Source organism: Colobus angolensis, unplaced genomic scaffold (assembly GCF_000951035.1).
Source record: "Colobus angolensis palliatus isolate OR3802 unplaced genomic scaffold, Cang.pa_1.0 Scaffold48, whole genome shotgun sequence".
In the NCBI taxonomy this organism is placed as follows: Eukaryota; Metazoa; Chordata; class Mammalia; order Primates; family Cercopithecidae; genus Colobus; species Colobus angolensis.
In genome coordinates, this window is record NW_012118265.1 from 12,157,395 (window position 1) to 12,182,164 (window position 24,770).

At 33.9% G+C, this 24,770-nt stretch overlaps 1 protein-coding gene across 1 annotated transcript in view; it reads left to right on the forward strand.

Annotated features, from left to right (window-relative positions):
* The window catches only part of RSRC1 (arginine/serine-rich coiled-coil 1), a 411,611-nt gene that overhangs the window by 381,521 nt on the left and 5,320 nt on the right, over positions 1-24,770 (forward strand). Inside the window, exon 8 of the mRNA XM_011959037.1 lies at positions 22,274-22,380. Within this exon, the coding sequence (XP_011814427.1) occupies positions 22,274-22,380 (107 nt within the window). The remainder of the gene's footprint in view (positions 1-22,273; positions 22,381-24,770) is intronic.

A 24,770-nucleotide genomic window follows, 5' to 3' on the forward strand; every position in this document is an offset into this window, starting at 1 on the left:
TTGGGAAGAGGAACATCACACACCGGGGCCCATCATGGGGAGGGGGGAGGGGGGAGGGATTGCATTGGGAGTTATACCTGATACAAATGATGAATTGACGGGTGCTGACGAGTTGATGGGTGCAGCACACCAACACAGCACAAGTATACATATGTAACAAACCTGCACGCTATGCACATGTACCCTAGAACTTAAAGTATAATAAAAAATATATATATATTACATTAATATTTAACAAATTAAAAAATTAAAAGATGTTATATTTTACAAAGTAAAAAATTGTACATAAATTTTTATGACTTGCTTTCTTTTTCCGTTCAGCATTATGGTATACCATAGTGATAGTAATGTCTATAGTTGTAGTTTATTCATTTTCACCATTGTATAATATTCTATTTTTAGACTATACCAAAACTTATTCATTCTCTTCTTGATGCACATTTGGTTATTTCAGGTTTTTTGCTATTACAAACATAAACATTCTTATACCTCTTTCCTGGTATACACGTGCAAGCATTTCTTCAGGGTACATATATGCCTAGGAGTAGAATTGCTGGGGTATAAAGTACACACATCTTCAGTTCACCACATAGTGCCACATTGTTTCCAAAGTGATTGATGCCAGTCTTCACTCCTAAGTATATCATAACATTTCTGGTTGCTCCACATCCTTGCCATACTTTATCTTTCCAGACATTCTGATTGTTGCCAGTGTGTGATTTCATTGCCACAGTGCGATGACTATAAAATGTTATCTGACTTTGATTTGCAAGGTCATTTCCAAGATTACTAATGGAGTTGAGCGTCTTCTCATGTATGTATTGGTCATTGGTATTCCTTTATCCGTGACATATTTATTCAGGTTTTAATTACATGTTTCTATTGGTTTATCTTTTATTAGTTCTTTGTAAATTAATATGTATTACGGATATCTTCTCTTAGTATGTCTTAATTTTTATGTATTCAAATTTATTAGTCCTTTTATATTTTATATTTTTTATGTCCTGTTTCAGAAAATTCTTCCCTAAGTCAAGGTCATAAGCATATTCTCCAAAGAATTTCCCATTTAAATTCTTAATCCACCTGGAATTGATTTTTTTAATGTTTAATTTTCATGGGTATACAGTAGGTGTATACATTTATGGGGTACATGAAATGTTCTGATACAGGCATGCAATGCATAATAATCACATCACAGAGAATGGGGTACTCATCCCCTCAAGCATTTATCCTTTGTGTTACAAACAATCCAGTTATACTTTTTTAGCTGTTTTTAAATGTCCAATTAAGTTACTGACTATAGTTAGCCTGTTGTCCTATCAGATAGTAGGTTTTATTCATCCTTTCTAACTGTATTGGAATTGATTTTTAAGTCTTCATATCTAGTAAGACAGGTCCCACACTTGATTTTTCTTCTACATGAATAATTGGTTATTTTTAGTCTTTGTTCTTCCATATGAATGAGGTTTTCAGGTTTCATTAAATAGATTAACTAAATAAATTGACCAACTAAAATGGTAAGAGTTTTATTGAAATTACATTGACTCCGTAGACTGATTTAGTGAGAATGATATCTTTGTGATATTGAGTATTTTTATCCTGGAGCATGGAATAGCACTGCATATTTATTTAGGTTTTCTTTAGTATCTGTTAATAAACTTTTACAATTTTCTCCCTAAAGAATTGGCACATCATTTGTTGAATTTATTCCTAGTTGCCTTATATATTTTGCTGTTAATATTGTTACCTTTTTAAAATTACATTTTCTGTTCAGGGCTGCTATATAGAAATGAAGTTGATTCTTGAGTTTTGATTTTGTACCTAACAAATTATCTGTAGATACTTTAGGGTTTTCTATAAAAACAATCATCTTATCTTTTTATCTGTTCCTTTCCACTTGTTATGTCATTTATTTCTTTTTCTTATCTTATTGCACTGACTGCAACCACCAGTAACCAGTACCTAATAGAAATGGTTAGCTAGTATCATCATCCTGTTTGTGATCATTAAGGTATTGCTTTTGAATATTTAACAATTGAGTATGTTACTTGCTTTATCTTTTTTATGGGGGGTGGTGTTTGTTTTGGGGGATTCCCTTTGTTTCAGATCAGAGATGTTTCCTTCCTTTTTTATTTTGTTTCAATCTCAAGTAAATACTAAGTTTTGTTAGACTTTTTTCTTTTTTTAGAGACAGGGTCCTGCTATGTTGCCCCAGGTAGGGAGCAGTGGCATGATCATGGCTGACTGAAGTTTTGAACTCCTGGATACAAGTGATCCACCTCAGCTTCCCAAAGTGCTGGAACTATAGGTGTGTACCCACAACACCCAGCTAATTATTTTTTTGTGTGTGTGGAGACAAGGTCTGACCAGGTTGGTCTGGAAATCCTGGAATCAGGCAGTCCTCCTGCCTTAGCTTCCCAAAGTGAGGATTAGAGGCATGGGCCATCACACCCAGCTGACTTTAGTTTTTTCAGTTTAATTTTTCTCTTTTAATCCCAAAATGTTACTAAGTATGTTAGTATATCTTCTATGTTAAACTAAATTTGAGGTCCTAGAATAAACCAAACATGGTTATGGTGTATTATCTATTTTAAACCATTTGATTTCATTTATTTTTATATAAATTATGCATATGTACATATATACGTGTGTGTGTATAGTTTTAGTCTTAGGGAGACCTTCCCAGAGCACTCAGTCTGAACTAGCCACTGGTCCCTTTCTAGCACAACAGATAGTGAAGAAGACAGTGGCCACTCTCTAATACAAGAGACAGTAGAGAAGCCACTGGTCACTCTAATGTAAGAGAGTAGAGAAACCAGTTACTTGTGAGGCTATTACAGAAGTCCAGGCAAGAAATGGTGAACACCTAGACCAGGGTTAGCACAGGAGACAGAGATATATTTGGGATGTAGAATTAACCAAAATTTGTGGAAGGTAAGAGAATTATGAAAGTGAAGGCCGATTTCCAAGTTTCTGGATTGAGCAACCAGATAAATGATGATTCATTCATTAAAACAAGAAAGACCTGAGTGGGTGGAGTTGAGTTCAGTTTTGAAGATGATAGCTTTGAGATGACTATATGTTAAAAAAAAAAAAAAAGAGTCTTTAAGTCTGGAGTTCAGAAGAGAAAGCCTGTACTCCCATACCCTTTTTGCATCTGCATTCATGATTTGCTTCTGTGACCTTTTTTGGTACTGTTCTTGACTGGGTTTTAAAAAGCAAGATTGTGCTAGCCTAGTAAGATGAATTAGGAAGTCAGTTTGTGTAACATCAAAATTATCTTTTCGTTGAATGTTTGATAGAACTTTTCTGTAAATCTTCTGAGTACAGTGTTTATAAAAGATTTTTTTTTTGTTTTTGTCAAATGATTCGATTTCTTTATGGGTTAAAGGACTACTGTAACTCTTGATTTTGGGTCATAGATTTTTTTTAACTTCCTGTGATCTCAGTAATACATTTAATTTGATTTTTTAAAATATTTAATATTCTTGTTATGGAAGTATCATTTAGAAGTATCAGTAAAAGTATCATTTAATTTATATCCATATCCTCCGTAGTCTGGGAAACAGAAGTCTTCATTTAACCACCATCCCTCTCCAATTTTACTTAACATCATTCCATGAAAACTGCTTTTGTCAAAATCACCAATACTCTCTAGTTTTCCAAATCTAGTATAATTTTTCTAATCACTTGCAAACTCTGAGCAGTATTTAACTCAACCGACCACACTATTCTTTCGGAAACACCCCCTTTTTCAGTTTATATTACATAATACCGAATCTGGTTTTTCTACCAGCATGGCCATTCTGTCTCCTTTTCTTCTTCTTGATTTCCAAGTGTTGTTTACAGGAACTCAGTCCTTTTCTTTTCTATCTCTGTATTTTTCTTCTCAAGTGAATTTATCATTTTTCATTAGTGTAAATATGTGTAGTTATTACTTCCAAATTTTTATCTTAAGTACAGGCTCTCTCTTCTGAACTCCAGACTTGAAGACTTTTTTTTTTTTTTTTTTACATATAATCATCTCAAAGCTATCATCTTCAGAACTGAACTCTTAACTCCACCCACTCAGGTCTTTCTCGTTTTAATGAATGAACCATCATTTATCTGGTTGCTCGATCCAGAAACTTGGAAATCGGCCTTCACTTTCATAATTCTCTTACCTTCCACAAATTTTGGTTAGTTCTACATCCCAAATATGTCTCTGTCTCCTGTGCTAACCCTGGTCTAGGTGTTCACCATTTCTTGCCTGGACTTCTGTAATAGCCTCACAAGTAACTGGTTTCTCTACTCTCTTACATTAGAGTGACCAGTGGCTTCTCTACTGTCTCTTGTATTAGAGAGTGGCCACTGTTTTCTTCACTATCTGTTGTGCTAGAAAGGGACCAGTGGCTAGTTCAGACTGAGTGCTCTGGGAAGGTCTCCCTAAGGAGCTGACATTTAAGCTAAAATCTGAATAACAGGGAGGGACTTGCCATCCAAAGCGCATTCTAGATGGAGGAAACAGCCTCCGTAAAGATTATAAGGTAAAAAATAAGTTTCAAATCTTAAGAACCCTGAAGAAGGCCAGTTTGGCAAGGGGTAGAAATTTGGTTAAAGTGTTTAGCAGGAGCCAGATTATACCAGGCTTTGTAAGTAAGAGCATAAAATGTGAACTTTATTCTAAATGAGGTAAGAGGCCAATTAAAAGTGATGCTTTGAATTTAAGGGATGAGAGAGAGGAATTGAAGATGTGGCATATGAGTCTAGAGTTTGGGAAAGATGTTAAGGCTAAAGCTAAAGATTTGAGGACCACCAGCCTACAAACTGTATTTATAACTATATGTTACCTAGAGAGAGTATATAGGTAAAGAAGAGAAAGGAGCCTACATTGAGCATTGGAGTACTCTGATGTTCAGAGGTACTGGTAGTGAAAAATGAGGAATTGTGACCAGTGAGGAAAAGGAAAACCAGAAGTGTATGATGTCATGGAAGCCAAATGAAACAAAAAAGTGTTTCAAGAATGAAGAAGTGGTCACTTCTGTTGAATGACGGACTAGAGAAGAAATAGAAATAGAATCCTTCTATCAAGGTCAGCCTTGAGTAGTTTCAAGGACAGTCAAAAGTAGCTTTTAAATACTCTCTAGAAATTCTTAGAAGAGGTAAACAAGTATCTTCCACTTTTCCAAATTTAATTTGGAAAATTAAAGTGTCCCATTTCTATTTTGTAGCAAAATTTTAGAATGGTTAACTTTTTGGACAAGATCAGGTTTTCTTAAAGCTTACAGCTTTACGGTGTCTCTGACTAGACAGACACAAAGAAATAAATATGTTCTCCTAGCAATCAGCACATGGAGGAACAATTAAACTTGTCTTATTTAGAAGAATCCTTCTTGTAGTCATCATTTTTGAACAGACTATTTGCAGTCAGTGATTATTTAAGGTAGTGCTTGGCTTTTTGACTGTGTTTACTATAGAAGACTTTGAGAAATGGGCAGCAGAGAGACACTGAAAATTATCTTTTAAATCCATTTCCTGAGTATTTGGGTCAAATGACTTTCTGATGTGTTGGACAGTAATTGCTTCCAGGGAATTGTTTTTACTGTCTGCCTAATCACTGTCTTATTGCTTCTGGATTATTGACCTCCTGTGTCCATCTAGCTGACAGGATCAAGCCCTGAGTCAGCCTGTAAAAACTCTTCTTGAAATGTTTAAAATTAATCGTGGATTTGCAGTGGTTTCATTTTCAAAGGTTTATGTTTATTGCTGACATTGTTATGTGATAGTTTTGTGATTATTAAATGAGTTTAAGTAGACCTAGAAGTGTGTTATGCATGTCTATGTATGTGGGTATATATATATAAAATTTTTATTTATAATCAGTCTTAGTCTTCATGGGCTGGAATTTTATTCCCGTATTTTGCTTGGATTGAAATGGCATGCTTATCTAACATAGCTAGTATTCTCTGGTTATTTCCTGGTTATGTAGTTACAGATACTACAAACTGGTAAACATACCTTAAGACGTTTGCAGATTTCTCCATCTGTATGGGTTAATACATTTTCTGCCCAAATTTTGAGACATAACAGAATGATTGCCACTACCATCTCCCCTTTCCCAAAGATCACATATTTTTAGAAGACTAGTCACCTATTGGTGGTAGTTAATGTTATGACTCCATAAGAATTAAAATAAGTGAAATATTAATAGATTGCTTAGAAATTATGTTGTTATGGTTAGAGATTATGCCTCAGAGCCACTGTCTTTCCACGCTAGTCACCAACAGATCTCCATGTGAAGCTCAAGACTGTTGTACATGTTCTATTTGTTGTCTCCTTACTCTCCTTCCTTCTACTGCCTCACATCTTTGGAACCCCTTGTCCTGCCTTATCCCTAGGGTTTAGCACACAATCCTGATCTTTCTATCAGTTCCTCATCCTCTGGATTTTTCATTTGTCCAAGTTTTTCAATGCTTCAGGGCCCTATTTTCTTCTACGAGTAACAAACTCACCTCTGCTGAAGTGCCACTTCTGCCCAGAGGTCATATTTGCACTTTAGTATACACCATATCTTTACTCAAAAAAAAAGGATGTAAATTTAATGTGAAGACTTGCCTAAGATTATATCATTAGTTGTGGAGCTAGAACTTAGAGCGCTAATATTCAGTCACTTACTTCACTTGTAAATAGAGCTGGAGTTGCCTATTATATTGCAATTTTATGACTTAAAGCATTGTATTTGTCATGAAAAAACACTTAGTAAAAACAAATTAATGGTTAGTAATAATATTGTTTGTTCCTACAGCTGATTTCCTTCAAAGGTGCTGAGGAATGGGCTAAAATATATAATCTCATTTCCCATTTGTTAATTCCTTTATTTATTTGTTTATGCTATGCTTCCTATATCGGAATGACTCTATATATTTCTCAGTTTAATCTAGCAAATGTGGGGACTAGAATGATTTACTTTATTGATATGATAATGTATTAGAAATAGGTTAAAATAAAGAAACTTTTCTGTTTTTATAAAAGGTAGAATCATTACTGATGAGATTTCCAGCTGAAAAGTTTGCTACTCTTTTTTTTCTTAAAGCAGAATTTTTAAAATGAAATCATTAGGCTATCTCACCAGAATATTTTAATTGAAAAAAAAAATAGCTTTGCATACAATTCATAGCTCTGACTTATTATCATATAACTTTCATAACATTGTGAAGATTTCAGGCTTCTCCAAAATAAGCAGCAATAAATAATAATCATATATTCCTTGATACAGCTTGGCCAACTGTATTTCAACATACAAAAACACACAAGGCCTACTATACTTTTTTTCCCCCCTTTGAGACAGGTTTCACTCTGTCATGCTGGCTAGAATGCAGTGGCACAATCACGGCTCACTGCAGCTTTGAACTCCTGGGCTCAAGTGATTCCTCCACCACAGCCTTCCAAACAGTAAGATTACAGGCATGAGCCACTGCATCCAGCCCTACCCTTCTTTCATAATAAAGATAATATGGCATTTAGGGCTTGTCTTGATTAAAAGCCAAGAATATTATTTGCATTTCTTAGAAAGAAAAAGCTGAACTGAGGATAAAGTAGTGTCAAAATGATGACCAAATGGAAGGGAGATTATAATTGCAGATTTCAGAACACAGTTTAGTATACATATGTATATTACTTCTTAAATAATGGTTTGAGGAGTGGAGATTATTCATTCATTTGATTTGAGATCTCCATGCTTCATTTTTTTCCCTGGACAGTTAGAATTTTCCCTGATGGTTCAGACTCTTAAAAATACATACTCACCCTAAGTTCTTTAAAGATCCTGAAAAGTTGCCTTCTCTATTAGTCTTTCATTCTTTATTCTCCTTTTTGATTTTTCTGTCATCAGTGACACCTGAATACATTTTCCAGACTACACTCATTGACCAAAAAGGAAAAAACTTGGCATCAACATTGTTTTTAGTCATTAGACCATTATGTTCTTACGTGGCAACTCCTGTATAAAGTAACATGAACATGACTCAACTTTGGCTCTAAAATTAGAAGAAATAAAGATTTGCAATAGCAGTATCTATATGTGAGCAATAGCATTTTTGTAAATTGATCCGTTTCCAGACACTATTTTTAAAGTTGGTTTCAGTGATAGGCTTTTTTTAAAGTGTTGTACCTAGCAAACTATGAAAAGTCTCTTATTAATCATTTGTATTTCAACTTATTTCTGAAATTAAATCGTATTATATATAATACTTTGCATCCTAATGCTGAATTTCAACATAAAGTAGTAGGAGCAAAGTTTCTACTCAGTCAGTTTGATGTGAAATGAAAACAACCTTGAATAATTAAGGCAACTTTTAAAAAGAATAGTTAGATGTCTATACTCCCTGTTTTAAGACTTATTATATAAAATTACACTAATCAAGACTATATATTACTATAATGATAGACGTATAAGGGAACTTTTAAAAATTCACTTTTAATTAAAAGATAAAAAATATAAACCTTATCTCTTAATGTAAGCTCCATCAAGATCTAGACACTTTTGTAAGCAATGATACCAGCCATTTAGTTCAACCCTAAAACACTGAGGGTCCTGGGAATTTAACTATGTTAATGAAGTCTTTTTTACAGTATTAACTGAAGATGAAGGGGTGCCTTTTAAGATTTTTTATGATTAGGAAACAAAAGAAGTCAGAAGGAGCCAAATCAGGGCAGTAATGTGGATGCCTAATGATTTCCCATCAAAACTCTCACAAAATTGCCCATGTTTGATGAGAGGAATGAGCGGGAGCATTGTCATAGTGGGAAAGGACTCTCTGGTGAAGCTGTCCCAGACATTTTCCTGCTAAAGCTTTGGTCAGTTTTCTTAAAGTACTCTCAATAAGTATTGTTCTTTGGCCCTCCAGAAAGTTAACAAGCAAAATGCCTTGAGCATCCCAAAAACGTGTTGCCATGACCTTTGCTCTTCACCAGTCTGTTTTTACTTAGACTGGACCACTTCCTCCTGGTTGCCATTGCTTTGGTTGTGCTTTGTCTTCAGCATCATACAGGCAAAGCCATGTTTCATCTCCTGCTACAATTACTTCAAGAATGTGATCTCACCTGTTCATAATTTCCATTGAAGTCCCTGCTCTTGTCTGCATCTCATCTGAGCACAACATTTTTGGCACCCATCAATTGGAAAGTTTGCTTAACCTTAATTTTTCAGTCAGAATTGCATAAGCTAAACCAATTGAGTTGTGGTTTAGGCTGTGGTGTTGGCTATTGTTTCTGTTGATAATCATCAGTCCTCTTCAATTAGGGCACAATTAAGATGAATTTTTTCCTTGCAAATTTATGTACCTGGCCTGCTGCTGCAGGCTTCATCTTCAATATCATCTCATCCCTTTTTAAAACGATTTGTAAACTGCTGACTTCTTTGGGGCATTGTCCCCATAAACTTATCATAAAGGCATCAATGATTTCACCATTCTTTCACCCAAGCTTCATTATAAATTTAATGTTTGTTCTTGCTTCAGTTTTTGCAGAACTCATATTCTGATAAGGGCTCTTTTCAAACTGAGGTCTTATCCTTCTTAGTCCCTCAAACTAGATCCTATTCAGACGTGTTATGACAAGTTTATTCCAGTTTATTTTGATGCAAACAAAATTGAAATCCATATAGTTTTTCTATAATGTACATTTTCCATGAACTTTTAAAGACCCCTTATATAGAACAATGGAACAGGGTAGAAAGACTTTGCTCAACCCCCACATATATGATCAATTAATTTTCAACAAAACTACCAAGGCAATTCAATTGGGAAAGGAAAGTCTTTCAACAGATGCTACTGGAAAAACTAGATTTTCTTACTGAGGAAAAGAAACATGGACCCTTACCTCACATCATACATAAGAATTAGCTTTAGTTTCATAGCAGAAAAATGCAGGACCCATAAGAATGAGCTTGAAATGTATTATAAACCCAATTGTCAAAGCTAAAACTATAGAACTTCTAGAAGAAAATTTTTGCAGCCTTGAGTAGGCAAAGATTTTTTGGATAAGACACAAAAAGCACAAACTATTTTTTAAAATGATAGATTATACTTCCTTAAACGTAAAAAGTTTTACTCTTTGAAAGATACCATTAAGAAACAAAAAGGCAGGTCATAGAATGGAAGCAAATATTAGTAATACGTATTAACAAAGGACTTCAATTCAGTATATATAAAGAACTCATAACTCAATAAGAGAAACAACCAATTAAACAATGAAGTAAAGATTTCAACAGATCATTCAGAAAAGAATGGATGGCCAATAATCTTATGAAGGAAATGCTCAATATCATTAGTTATCAGAGAAATGCAAATTAAAACAGCAATGAAATACAGTATACCAATTAGAATGGCTATGAGTTAAAATCTGATAATGCCAACTGTTGATGAAGATGTGGAGTACCAGTACTCTTCTACACTGCTGTTGGGAACATAAAATGGTATAACTGTTTTGGAAATCAGTTTGGCAGTGTCTTACAAAGTTAAATGTTTATCTACCATACAATCCAACTATTTCAGTATTAGGGCAGTATTTACTATCCAAGAGAAATAAAAACATGTTCACACAAAGAGTTGTACATGAATGTTATAGCAAACTTACTCTCAAAAGCCAGAAACTGGAAACAACCCAAATGTTCATCTGCAGGTGAATGGATTTAAAAAATTGCAGATATTCTTATAATAGAATTCTACTAGCATTACCACAGATGTACCCAACAACATGGATTTATCTCAGAAACATTATGTTGAGTGAAAGACATCAGACATGAAAGACTATGCAATTTATATGAAAGTCTAGAAAATACAGACTAATCTAAAGTGGCAGGAAGCAGATCTGTCATTGTCTGGGGGTCAGGGCAGAGATAGAAATTGACGGTAGAGACACACAAGAAAATTCTTGGTAACAATGGACGTGTTCTATATATTGATTGTTGTAGTGGTAACACAGGATTAACATGTACCAAAACTCACCAAATTGTATGCTTTGATAGGCACAGTTATAGATAAATTATACTTCAGTAAAGCTAATACTTTAAGTGTAATTTGAAGTATTTGGTGGTTTCCTTAAACCTTATGATTTTATATGATGCACTTCATTATTGATATTATAACAAAATACTCTGCTTTTAGAAAAGAGAAATTAACATTATCTCACATCTTCTACCATCCTTCCTATCCCACCTCTGTTTAAAGGATCAAAATTGTATATAAAATCGATAAAATAAGCACGTACAATCATAACTATTAATCATGTAAGGTTATCAGAGATTGAAAGGCTACAGAGCAACCTAGTGCAATGGGAAGCATACAGGATATTTGAAGTACTAAGACTTGGTTTCATATCCAAACTCTAGCTCTAATAGTATACCTTAAACTTAGAAATGGGTATATTACTTATTACCAAAAATTAGGATCAAGTGAAACATGCTAAGGCACTTTGCAAGCACAACAAATCCCTGTTCCTACCCACTGTACAGTCAGATCTTAACTGCTTGCAAATAAAAGTTCTAAATAAGAATTAGTTTGATTTGCCAATGAACTCTGAGAGAGCAACTGGAAATCTCAACTAGAAATCTCCAACACCTAGCTAGCACCTGGCATAAATACATGTTAACTAAATTAATTTCCTATTTCTGAACCCCAGTATTGTTATTAGCTCTGTTCAGAGAAATTAAGGCACATGGGACCATAAACTATTTCCTCTAAACTTATGAGCCCAAACATAATATGCTTACAAGAAGAGGTATTAGAACTCATAACTTTATACTGACTGATGTTCCAGTTGTTCAAATACAATTATGTTAGGTATCCATTTGCTTCTGACATCATAAAAGAACAGATCACAAAAGACTTGGACTTAAGCTGTCTGCTTTTCCTTGCATAATAAGTCCCCTGGTTCAGAAAATCCAGTCATTATAGAATTTAGCCTAACTGCTTCTAATCCATGTAGGGCTTTTTATTAAAGATGAAAACTAGTAAAGAACCATGAGAGGAGATAAAAGATTAATTCAAGTCAGTCATCACCGTATCTATATCTTAAGAAGTTAATAAATCAAAATCTTTTTCTTTTTTTTTTTTTTGGTAAAAGACTTCTGAATATACTCCCCACTTCTGAATATACTCCCAGTCCCATGGTGTTAGGGGTAGGTTGCAACCATGTAACTCCAAGGTGACTGGGCTGGCACCAACATTAGCACTGGTGACATCTTCCAGTAAGTTTTAGTTCATTAATCTTTATGCCATACATGTACCCTTTCTCTAGTTAGTGGGTGGCCAGACATAAAAACTTGCAAACAGAGGCAAAGACATTAATGGGATGATGCAAGAAGAGAGTTGGAGATTTTTTTTTTTAATCTCCTTTGCGCATAGGAGTGACCCTAATCAATGCTTTTTGGGGAATATAAGGAGAATACATCTTGTTGCCTTCTGTAGAATAGAGAACTAAGTAGGTATGTTGCCTCTGGGTTCAGTATTTATTTCTGGAAACCCTCTTTTTTCGTTTTACTACCATCCTCTAATAAACCAATACATCCACTTTGTAAAATGTAAGACTCTGGAGGTATTATATGTGCTTATAAAAACACACTTTTAGATAAATGGTTTTCCAGTTTTCTAATATTCCTCATTTCCTTCTCATTGATTTTCAAGTTTCAACACAATTTTTTAAAAACAAGGATTTAAACATGAAACAGTAAACCTGGGTAAAGAACTAAGGGATTTTGAAATTCAAAGTTATTATTTCTGTTTTTAGTAGCTGTTCCACCCTTGCAAATACGTATAATAATTAGCTACTATTAATATTCTCTTTTCCCTAATTCATTATAAAATGTATAACTTCAATACAATAATGCAGTACGTTTTTATCATGAGAAATCATAACAATATCTTTATATGTGAACCTGAGCTTCAATATGAATTTGTGAGATCTTATTTTTATATGAATATCTGTATTTTGTGATGTATGTGGTATGTGTATATATATGTTTATTTTAGACACATTTGACTACATGTATATATTCATAGAGATTTATATAGAGGCATTAAAAAAAACAGGCATAGTCAGTCATGGATGTTCGTTATATATAAAGGTTATTGGGGATGCAAAGATATAAAAGATAGAAGAACCTAGTAATTGACTTTAAGATCAGAGCACAAAGCATTAGTTTGGATTTTACAAGGCCAGCCAGCAACAAAAGAGCAGTAATTTATGAGCTCAGCGTAAAAGAATAGCATAATTGCATTAAAAATTAATGCTAATGAACACTAAAATGGGGAAGGTGGTTATGATGAAAGTTTGTATTCATCTTTCCTGGTTTGAATGATGGCTAGTGGCTTGATTAATGGCTTAATTTCTATCAATTAGCGGGGGAAAATCTCCTGCGAGACAAGAGTAAATTGAGCATTGAATTACATATCTTGCTTTTGTGTGCTAAGAAAAAAGAGCTGCGTATCTCTGATATTAGCCACAGTGACAAATGTGTGTGCCCTGCGATGTCTGCATTAGCTCTCCTGACAGGCGAGTTGTGTGTGGTTATGGGGTGTTCAGAGATGGCTGGCAGAGAGCATTCACTGCAAGTTCCTTAGAAACGTACAACTCTTCCATCTACAGAATTTTAATTAGACTCGATAAGGATTCTAGAATTAAAATGGACAGCGAACAGCAACTGCAGGATCTGTATTCTGACCTTTTAATCTGGTATACATCAAATTATATTCCTTTCTCCTACCCTATTAAAATAAGAAAACTTCCAGTAGTTTTAGTTTTGTTGAGATTATGAATTCTTACCACTCTACTAAAGTGGATTTGACTACCAATGTTGATTACATTTGCAATAAGCATAAGGCAATAGTCTGTATTTTGGGACTATTTAGTGGTTGTTGGTTTAACCAAATTCATGGAAACCATTCTTATTTTTTGTAACAATTGCTGAACAGTAAATAAAGAGCAACTTAAAGTGACAGTTTCCTGCTTAGGTTGTTTGCAAGCTTAAGGGAAAAAAACGCTAGGGTTTTAGAAACTTTATTTTTTTAATTCATTTATAAAGGTTTTCTAGATGTGATATATATATATCCCTTTAAAAATTTCAAATGTTTCACATTTGAAATTCTGAAAACACACATCTGTAATCTCGTTCAAGATAATGCCAGAAGAGTAAGACATTATATAAAATATTATATATATTTATGTATATATACATGTATATATGTATCTCTCCCCTACAAATAAAGCTACGTTATATTTTACTGAATGAGTAAGCATTAAAATACAGAATAAGGACAATACCAAGAATATTTATTATTTATTATAAATGGATGGAGTGGGGAAAAAATAAATTGTTGCTTGGTGGGAGTGGCTAAAGAATTCATTTGACTGGAAAATAATGACCGGGTCACAATTCAGGGGCTGAATCACTGTTCTACCACCAACTAGCCATGTGGCCGTCACCACGTTACTTATTAGCTTCAGTTTCTCATCTTTACAATGAGGATAACAGTGTTATTCCTCATTGTCATAATATTTAAATGAGGTAATCCATGTGTAGTGCTCAGCACAGAGTGCCTTAAATTTCTATTGCTGTTACTATTACTTACTTCTGCTACCAGAACAGCCCATCTGGCCTTTTAAACAATGACTTAAATGAAAAATTCACTTCTATAACCTTCCCCACTGGAAAGGTATTACATATATCGATGATGTGAACAAAAATTACTGTGGACATACGTACACCAGAACAAAACATGTTTGCTTTAAAACATGGTTTCTACCACATAACTGTCATTTTGGGTAGTTTGTGTTATAAGACATCCATTAGGAAGTGAGAAGATTTCCCATTTCTGCCACTGAAGCCTGGGTAACCATGTGTCAGCAAAATACCACTTTCCTACTCAGCCCACAGCATTCAGTGAATCACGGTGGACTCCAGTGTCTTGGTGAGTGATAAACTTCAGCTGAACCTTTTGTGCCTTATCATAGATGTGTGCAGGCCTGTCCTCCACTGCTTCTACTCCTTCTCTCCTCCTTCTGTCATTTCCACATCCTGGCACACCACAGGTTTACCAGAAGATGTATGAGCTAAAGCCATTTTCTACTTGCCTGAACTCAAAAATGTTGCCAGCTTATTATAAACCATACTGTCAGAAATATACAGATTTATATAAGAACTGTTTAGCCAACTTCCACGTCTTTAATACTGTTATTAAATTAGCACTTTTGTTTATGCTCTGCTTCCTATATCTGCTACCATTTCTTAAGTGCTTTTAACGTTTCCCTATCCCTGTGCAGAGCACAAGATATCATCTCCCAGATTTTTGTGTCTTGCTTTTTCATATCGTTTTTGCCTTCTGAAATACCACATGTCAGAGAGTTCTTCCCTGGTTACCCCAACTGAAATAGTTTACTTTCCTCCTTTCTAGCCCTCTAGCCTGCTCTATTTTCCTTGATACTATATTATTTACCTGTTTATTATTTGTCTCCCTCATTAAAACATAAGCTCATGAAGGAAGAAACTCTTATTCATTTCCAAGTCCTAGTATGGATTTGGAACAATGTACTAGTGGAACAATGCCTGGTACATTGAATGTGCTCACTTATTTGAAAAGAGAGGGATGGAGGGAGGGAGGAAGGGAGGGAAGAGGTGAGGGGGGAATCTCTTAACCATCCTATGATATTTAGGCTATTATTATCTCCATGTCATAGATGAGAAAACGGAGACCGACACTCTTGAACCACTTGCCCAAAGCCACACAGCTAGTACATAGCAGAGACAGGGTTTAACCCAGATGGCCTAAACCCAGAGCCCTTAAAACCCACCACTGGGCCGGGCGCGGTGGCTCAAGCCTGTAATCCCAGCACTTTGGGAGGCCGAGACGGGCGGATCACGAGGTCAGGAGATCGAGACCATCCTGGCTAACACGGTGAAACCCCGTCTCTACTAAAAAATACAAAAAACTAGCCGGGCGAGGTGGTGGGCGCTTGTAGTCCCAGCTACTCGGGAGGCTGAGGCAGGAGAATGGCGTGAACCTGGGAGGCGGAGCTTGCAGTGAGCTGAGGTCAGGCCACTGCACTCCAGCCCGGGCGACAGAGCGAGACTCCGTCTCAAAAAAAAAAAAAAACCCACCACTGAAAGACATTTAATTTTTTAAGTTACAAAAACTTCATATAATTTGACATTTTCTTCCTTGAAGTTTTATTTTTTAATGGTAACTTTACTGCCTTTTGATTTTCAGTTATTCAACAAATGTTTATTGACTGCTTACTAAATAATAGAGCACACTCCACTAAGTTCTGGAGGTGACACAAAAGAGGTATGTCCCCTCTAGCTGGGGAGAAGAAGCTTTCATTCAAGAAGAGATTTGCAAAGCAGCATATGCCAAAAGCCAAATGAATTATGCAAGAGGCCCTTTTACTCACAGGTGGCAAAGGGTGGCATCATCACAAGGTGGGCATTAGGCATGGCCTTAAATGACAGGGGGGATTAAGAGAAGGTGAGAGCATTCCAGGTGAGAAGAGCTGAATGAGACATTGAGTGTGGATTTTGTTTTTAATAAAGCCTAGCCTGATGCCCGGTTTACTTTCACTTATTAAAATATTTAACAGAAATCCTTCTTCATTGGTACAGTCACATTAACATTATTCCTATTACTTAATCTAATATAGTAAGCAGTTTAAGGTGAGTTTGTCTTGGATCCTATCCAAAGTGGAGTTGCTTTCAGAGACACTTCAGGAGCCTTGTCAGCATATGTAACATGGTCCTGTAGCATAAGCTTCCAGAAAACTAACAGAAAAGCCCTATTCCACTTAAGAAGTTTTCTCATCTTTTAAATTATTTGTGTGTATCAGTTCTGGAAATTTGTTCTCGACAATATGAACAACCTCAAAATGTTGGAGTTGGATGGATTTATAATACTTGCCTTGTATGTGTTTTAAAAGAAACATTTAAAATGTACTGTTTTGAAAGGGAAAACAATTGGATGTGCTCACTTATTTGAAACCTGTGTTCATGAGAAATTTAAAACTTTAGAATTCCAAGTAACCTTTATGAGATGTTTTGTTTGTTCAAAAATTTAATTGAATAGTCAACTTTACCATACAAATGTATTATTGTTTGCTTTTTTGTTGTTCTTGTAAAGCACTTAAAAATACTTTACATTTCAAAGTTTTTTATTATCTGTCTTGTAACATAAGAAGGAATTTTTTAAATGTTTTTATTCTTGACTAAAATTTGAGCTCATTTAATATGAAAATAAGATAATCTTTTGTATTATTTGTATATTTGTAATAATACTATTAGTATATATTTTTTTCCTGGAATAGTAACATAAAGAACTCAGTAACTGTGGGGCCAACTGACCCAAATTTTTTGTAGCATAAGATGCATTTTAACTTTGGGAAAATTTATAAAATATTAATATTTCAAAGGAGTCAGTTGAAGTTGCTGGTTGTTACTTGTCATGATCACATCTGGGGCAATAGTGCCATCTGCAGTTCCTAGCCCGGCATTGCTATTAGAGGAGATAGATTTATGTTTGTAATCTACAAATGCAGTATGAAGACTAAAATTTTCTTTTCAAATGAAGATTGATATTGGACCTTGTCATGTTTATTTACTAATTTTAAAATTTATATAACATTTGGTATTTTTAAAGAAAATTCTGTGTTATAAAATGTGAAATTGATTGTCAAATGTAACTTGAAGAAGCAGGAGAGCCTAATTTTTATACTACAAGAGTAACTAATAAATTTTTTTTTTAATTTTTCATCACAAAAGGAAAATGATTTTCTATACTTTGAATTAAGTATTGATTGTTGTGGTCTGTAATGACTTGGCTTTCTGAGTCTATTATTTTTTATTTTACTATGAAGTATATATCCCTTCCATTAACATCTGGCAAACAACATATAGAAGTTATTTTATTTACCAGTAATATGTTTATTTAAAAAAATCATCAAGTACTAATGGTATGTTTCCTTCATGTTTACCATGTAAATGTTTTAAAATATCCTATATTAATTCTCCCAGTAACTTTGTTACTTGTCTTTAATTTTACTTCATGGCTAATGAATACAAGATACTGTGTGTGTTGGGCATTTATGCAGCACACACAAACCATAATACATTTTAAATCACATTTTCCCAATCTTAAAATTGGCACAAAATTGTTAAATGACAAATTGACATGAATAACCTAAGAAACTGAATTTAAAACAACATAATATATATTATTGATGTGTGTTATTCTGCTTCCCAAAATGACAGGGTTATACTCAAGACATACATTTGTGGTCATTGACATTAGAATTTTGAGTAAGAAGCAATTTAAAACATTTTTATGTCTATTTTCGTACAGGATAGAGCTGAGGTACTGTAAAGCCGAAAATGTAAATCTCCTGTGAATCTTTCAAATTTTAATTTAACATGCACTGGCAACCAGTAAAATGATTCCCAAACTGAAACAAAAAAAGCTATGTTGGTGTATTTTCATATTGTGAGTAAGGCAGACTGGTTTTCTCCTATCTGCTCTGTCACTTTGTTAGTTCTGAAGTGATCTTTAAAGAAGCACAAAGATAATGTTGTTTTTCTGTAATCTTTCTCCTTCTTTATAATTTTTCAAATGTTATTTTGTTAAGCATACTGGCTTTGGCAAGCCTCTATGATAACACTTTTATTTGTATTAGGAGCTGGTTGTATGTTCGAATTTAAAGCTACAAACACTGCAAGCTTTAGACATCAAGTACTGTTTGTGAGGTCACCTCTGACATTTAATGCTAATGATGTCCTTTGCAATTTCAAATAGAGAATATGTTTAGAAAAAAAATTCAAGAGGTCCAGCATTTCATTCATATGAGACATCATTCTGAAGTCAGAAATAATGTCTTTTTGTTGGGAATTAGTGACTGAAATAATTCCAGTGAAATTAACTAAGACCTATACAGACAAAAGTAGTTTTCATATTGACATTAAAGTTGGATTGTACAGACTAGTACCCATTATGACTTTCCTTTGCCATATTAACATTATTATATATGTAATTAATAAAAAATTTATCTGCTTGTATGGGATGTGTTAATATTAATAAATTAGCTGGGCAAAGAATCTCTCATTTCACGTGCTCAGTTAGTACATTGCATAATTAAAATCTAGAGGAGCTTTCATTGTATAAAGCATGTAGGACTATTTACTCTTACATGGCACTCTGATAGTGCTTGGTTTTATTATGTGGGAAGATATATTCTTCCAAAGATGGGAGTATTGGCTGTGGTGGCTGCTACTTCCAAGCATTTCATTCTCATGTGGTTATTTCTCACAAGAGAAAAGACTGGTTTCAGCTGTCAGGGACACATCTTCATAAGAGCCATCTTTCCCAGAAATAGACTGGAGTTGCACAAGACTATACCTTTATAAACTGTGATTGGTCAGAAGTTGAGACAAAGATTTTGTCAGATAATATTTTTGTTGAATTTATGAAACAAATTTTCCTTTAATACTCTTTATATTTATCTCTATAACAACATTAAACCTTTCAAGGATAAAGCTGCTATAAAAATTGGTTTGCTGCAAAAAACTCCACCTTCGTGTCAAACCACTTATTACTATTGTTAAGTAAATGTGACTATTCTCCATGAACCCTAAATCCCAAAATTTTTAAGTGCCTTAGCTGAGTATACAATCATTCCTAATTCAACTATGTCTTCACATCAGCTTAAAATGAATTTAAACAACAAGGGTGTAAGTCATTATGTTACATTTTTCTGCCCAGCTAGCATGTGAAAAAAACTGAAATATAAAAAGATGAAAATACAAAAATATGAAATTACACATGCACATGGCTGTTTATTAAAGCTGTAACTGTGAAAGCAAAAGACTAGAAACAACTAACCATCCATAGGGCATTAGTGGAAAAAACTATCATCAAACTATAAAATAGAATGCTATTCTATTATAAAATAGAATGCAGAACTCGCTCAAGCTGCTGTGGAGTAAAAGTGAAGAAATATTAATTGAAAAAGGTAATATACATAGTAGTACGTAGTATGCTAATTTTATGTAAGCAAGAAAAGAATATACTTATATTTTCAGAAATGAACAATGGAGGGATAAACACAAACTTAGTAAAAATGGTTATCTCTAGATTGCGGTGAGAACTAGGGACATTCTAGACTTACGTTTTAAATTTTGACCTTAGAATCATGTAAATATTTTTTGCAACTAAAAAATGAACATTAATCACAAGGCAAGACCTGAAAAATTTTGTCAATTAACTGAAACAAATAAACCTAATTGTATGTCAAATTAATAGCATAATTATGCAGAGAATTATTTCATGACTTTAGAGCACAGTATTTTAGCATTTCAGCAGTGGAATAAATCCTAAGGTCAAAGACCATAACAAAATTTTAAACTGTGTTAATACATCTTGTTATTAATAGTAATGTTTGTCCTGTTATTTTGAAATTAATACATATACATATTAAGAAAAACATACTTTTGGTCATATCATTAGAGCCTAAGATTTTTAGAGTAAGAAAAAAGATATACAAATATAAAATAAAAGACTTTTAAGATCCTAAAATCTTTAATTTGGTTGGTAGTATCAGCATAAACTCGTATTAACTGTTTCCTTCTAAAAGCATGTACTTTGTATCTCACGTACTGAAGAGATTCCGAAGCATTGACAGTTCAGTAACAATGAATACCCCTAGTACCCAGATTGTTGTCTATAAATGTTATTCTCTATTATGAAGAGCCTGAGTTCTTTGGAGAAATGGCTGATTTCAGGTCTGGGACAGAAGCTGTTCAAGATGATCCTACAACTCTTATTAAGCCATAACTACTGGGGATTATATTGAAAGGCTATAGGAATCAACTTCAAGAGGATCCCACTACCCAAAAATGAAACAATTGAAGCATCAAAATAAGAAAATGACTACCATGGACTGAAGTACATTAAATAAACAAATATTCATGAATTCATAATGACCATCTTTGGTCACCTTTGGACCTAAATTGATAAAGGGAAAGAATCAAACATTTATTGTGACTTTCCTATATAGGCTGTATTTCACAGTCACTGAGGAGATGTTCTTCATTATAGAAGAATCAGAGCTAATAAATGCAGGAAGAATGATAGAGTATCACCATTTTACAACCTCTAATGAAATAATGGCTCAAAGCAACAAACAGTGTTGCTAATTTGCTAAGTGAAAGATTGATGGGGAACTTTCTAAGGGGTCAGACTGACTCACCTTGTCCCCACTGATCAATCTTAACCACTAAAAGTAGGAAACGTGCATCCTGATATGATGTAATAGGAATGACACAGCATCACCTATGATGTATTCTTCACCCAAAGAAATTGAAGCTTAATGTAATTAAGCCTTTAGGTTTCACTAGTGGTTTACACAAAACATGGGAAATAGAGGAACATGTTAAATAATATCATGAGAATAAAATCAACCAGATCCAAAATCTAGAAATTTTACAAGATACATGATTCATATTCTTCAGTGAATAAATGACAATGAAAGGGAAAGGCAGTGGACTGTAAGTGATAAAAGGAGACTTAAGGTACTTACCAACCCAGTGCAATGTATAGACTTTGTTTGAATCCTATTTCAAACAAACCAACTATAAAAGACTTTTTTACAATCAGTGAAAATTAAATATGGAATATTTATAGATGTATTCAAATTAAGGAATTATAGATAATATTTTTAGTTGTGCAAATTGTCAAGTTATTGTTCTTTTTATTTAAGTTCTTATCTGTTGGAGATGCCTACTAAAATATTTAGGGATAAAATGGTATGATGCCTCAGATTTACTTTTAAATATATCAGATCCACCCAAAAAAATTGAGGTGGGTATAGATTGATTAAATAAGAATAACAGAAAGTTAATGGTTATAGAAGCTGAGCATTGCGTACAGGTGGATTCACTGTGCCCTTATCGTTTTTATGTGTATTTCCATGATAAAATGTTAAAGTTTAAGAAAAAGCCCCCCCACCAGATTAGCTGAGATCATTATAGCAGTGCCTTCTTAGCAGTGTTTTAGGTTTTGAGTATGAGTCTTAATTCATAGGAATGTTGTAATTGTGGATCTCAAAACAAAAGAGTTTCTTGTTGTAGCTTAATTTATAATGTCTTTTTATCCAATTAAATTTCATAAGTAGTAAAATTTCTTCATAGAAAGAACATTGCTTAGGTATAGTGTTATTAACATGCTTACACCAAAATACACTGACATTATACCCTCTTTTTCAGACCAACCCACCCTGGTAGAACAAGTAAAAAGAGTGAAAGAAATTGAAGCTATTGAAAGTGATTCTTTTGTTCAGCAGACATTCAGATCAAGTAAAGAAGTCAAAAAGGTAAGTTTTTATCCACCCATTATGAGTAAACCTTTGGATTCTATCTGAAGAGATGCTTTATTAATGGATTTTACTTACATGTGTTTCTTCTAATAGACGAAGTAAAGCAAGAGAGGGTCGGCCATGTTGCTGAGAGAGAGAAAACAAATTAGGGAGACTCACTTAATCACTTTAATATAAGTTTAATTTGTATAGAAAATACTATAAAATGTGTCAGATGTCATTTTTATTTTTAAATTCACCAGGAAGACAAAATAATATGTCAACAAAATAGTTCTATAACAGTAATGCACATTTCTTAACATACACAGTTTTCTTTTCAAATGTGTACATCTACTTTTTGAATTGACATTGCTAGAGAAAAGTTAGAAAAGGGCTTTAATAATAAAAACTAATACCCATATTGTCACATGTATCTTCATTCTTTGCCCAGATGGTTATCACTTATTTGACTGTGGTAAAGGAGCTTTGACTGACGTTTTACTTCCATTGAATATTTTATTCTTTCATTCGTTGGTAGGACTGCTTTTAGGAATTAGGTTTCTATTGTAGGAAAAGGTATCCTAGGAAATACATATATTCTTTAATAACATTCATCTAATGAAAATATGGTTATAATTAACACTCTAAAATATTCTCCATCCATAAATTGTATTAATGGCTGTATAATATCCTGTTGATGTCTCCTGACGGTTATTTTTCCTCTGATATCAAGTAAGTAGTTTTAACTTCAGAGATTTTAAGTTCACATTTATTATCTTTTTAAAATAAAATTTTAAGATGGAATTACTTGTTAAAGGTTAACATTGTTTTAATACATGTTTCCAAGTCACCCTCTGAAAATATTCTACCAATTCAAATTCTACCAAGAAGTTCAAAGAGATAACTGCCTCCCACAGATACCTTGGTTAGCACCCAATCCTATCAGGTTTGTCATGTTTACTGACCTAATAGGTAAAAATTGGCCTGTTTCCATTAGCACTTCTTTTGTTATTAGTGAGATTAAAGTCTTTTCAATTACCACATACTTTTTCAAATAATTTATTCAGGAGAGATGTATTGAGCATATACTACATGTCAGGCATAGGACCAGATAGCCCTGGATAATCTGTGGTCCTTGTGTTGCCATTTTGTTGATTTCCTTTGAACTTTTGGTAGTTTGCCAGCACAACTCCTAAAAAAATTGGGGCCGTGAACTGAACATTCATAAATGTAGTTGCCTGTTTTATTTAATCTTATTCTTACATATTACAAGGCCATTCATATATCCTAATGGAATTACTATAATGTATTTTAAAACTTGCTTTCCTTATATTTGTTTGTGAAGTTTACCCTGACACCCAGTTTTTATTGGACTCTCTTATGATAAACTAGCATTTTAATTATGTAGAAATGCTTATTCTTCCACAGTCAATACACTAGGTTTTCTACTAAACAACTTTTTCTCACTTGGTACTAATTGTTAATTTCTCCCTTTAAACTTATTTTCAATTCAATGCCTCCAACAAAGCATGCATTGAAAGGTAGGAAGTAGTGCTAACAGGAGAATATGCTAGAAAGCTTCATAAGGTGGCATTTATCTTGGTGAATATACAATAGTCTGAAGTCTTACTGGACTTTTATTAGTCACTACACTTCAGAATGATCAGAAGATCAGTGACAGTCTAACAATGAATAAATTCACACTTGACTGAAATATAGAACAAAGGGACAGTTTATTACTTTAGAAAGTGATATCCCTGCCTAGATTCTAAAATACCTGTATCTGCAATATAAGGTGAGGATTCAGGATGCCCAAGAAGCTGAATTATTTATGAGGAGATTTCTTAGCAAAAGGAGGTAAATTATCTTGTGGACCCTTTTATCCAGATCATGGAAAGATATGATGGACTATCCCTGATGCATAGCAAGGATTAACTCACTTGAGGACTGAATTACCCATGATCCTAGTTTCAACGTATTTTTCTCCTGGACAGTTTTGTACACTTTGATATAAAGTTTGTATCCCTTAAAAAAAGGCTTTTGTATGCTGGCCACCCCTTCAGTTGGTACAGTCTTTGTTTAGCTGTGTTAATTCCACTAATTAAGCTAGGGAGCTTTTACCAGAAAAGTGGCTATTACCAGTGACATGCTAGACACTGTGTCTCCTGCAACACATATTGATTTAACTGGTTCAACTCTGAAATCGTATTTCTTTTGTCTGAGTAAAGAGGGAATCTGATAGTCCCTGATATATCATTGAGGAACGAAGATGCATCTTGTTTTCAAACTTAGTATGAGTTATTCAACCCTAATATTGTTGTATCTGGCAGATACCCACCTGTGTTCAAAAGAAGGATAAATAACCCTATGCAGCATGGTCTTTTGGCCTACTTGGAAGTAGATTTTAG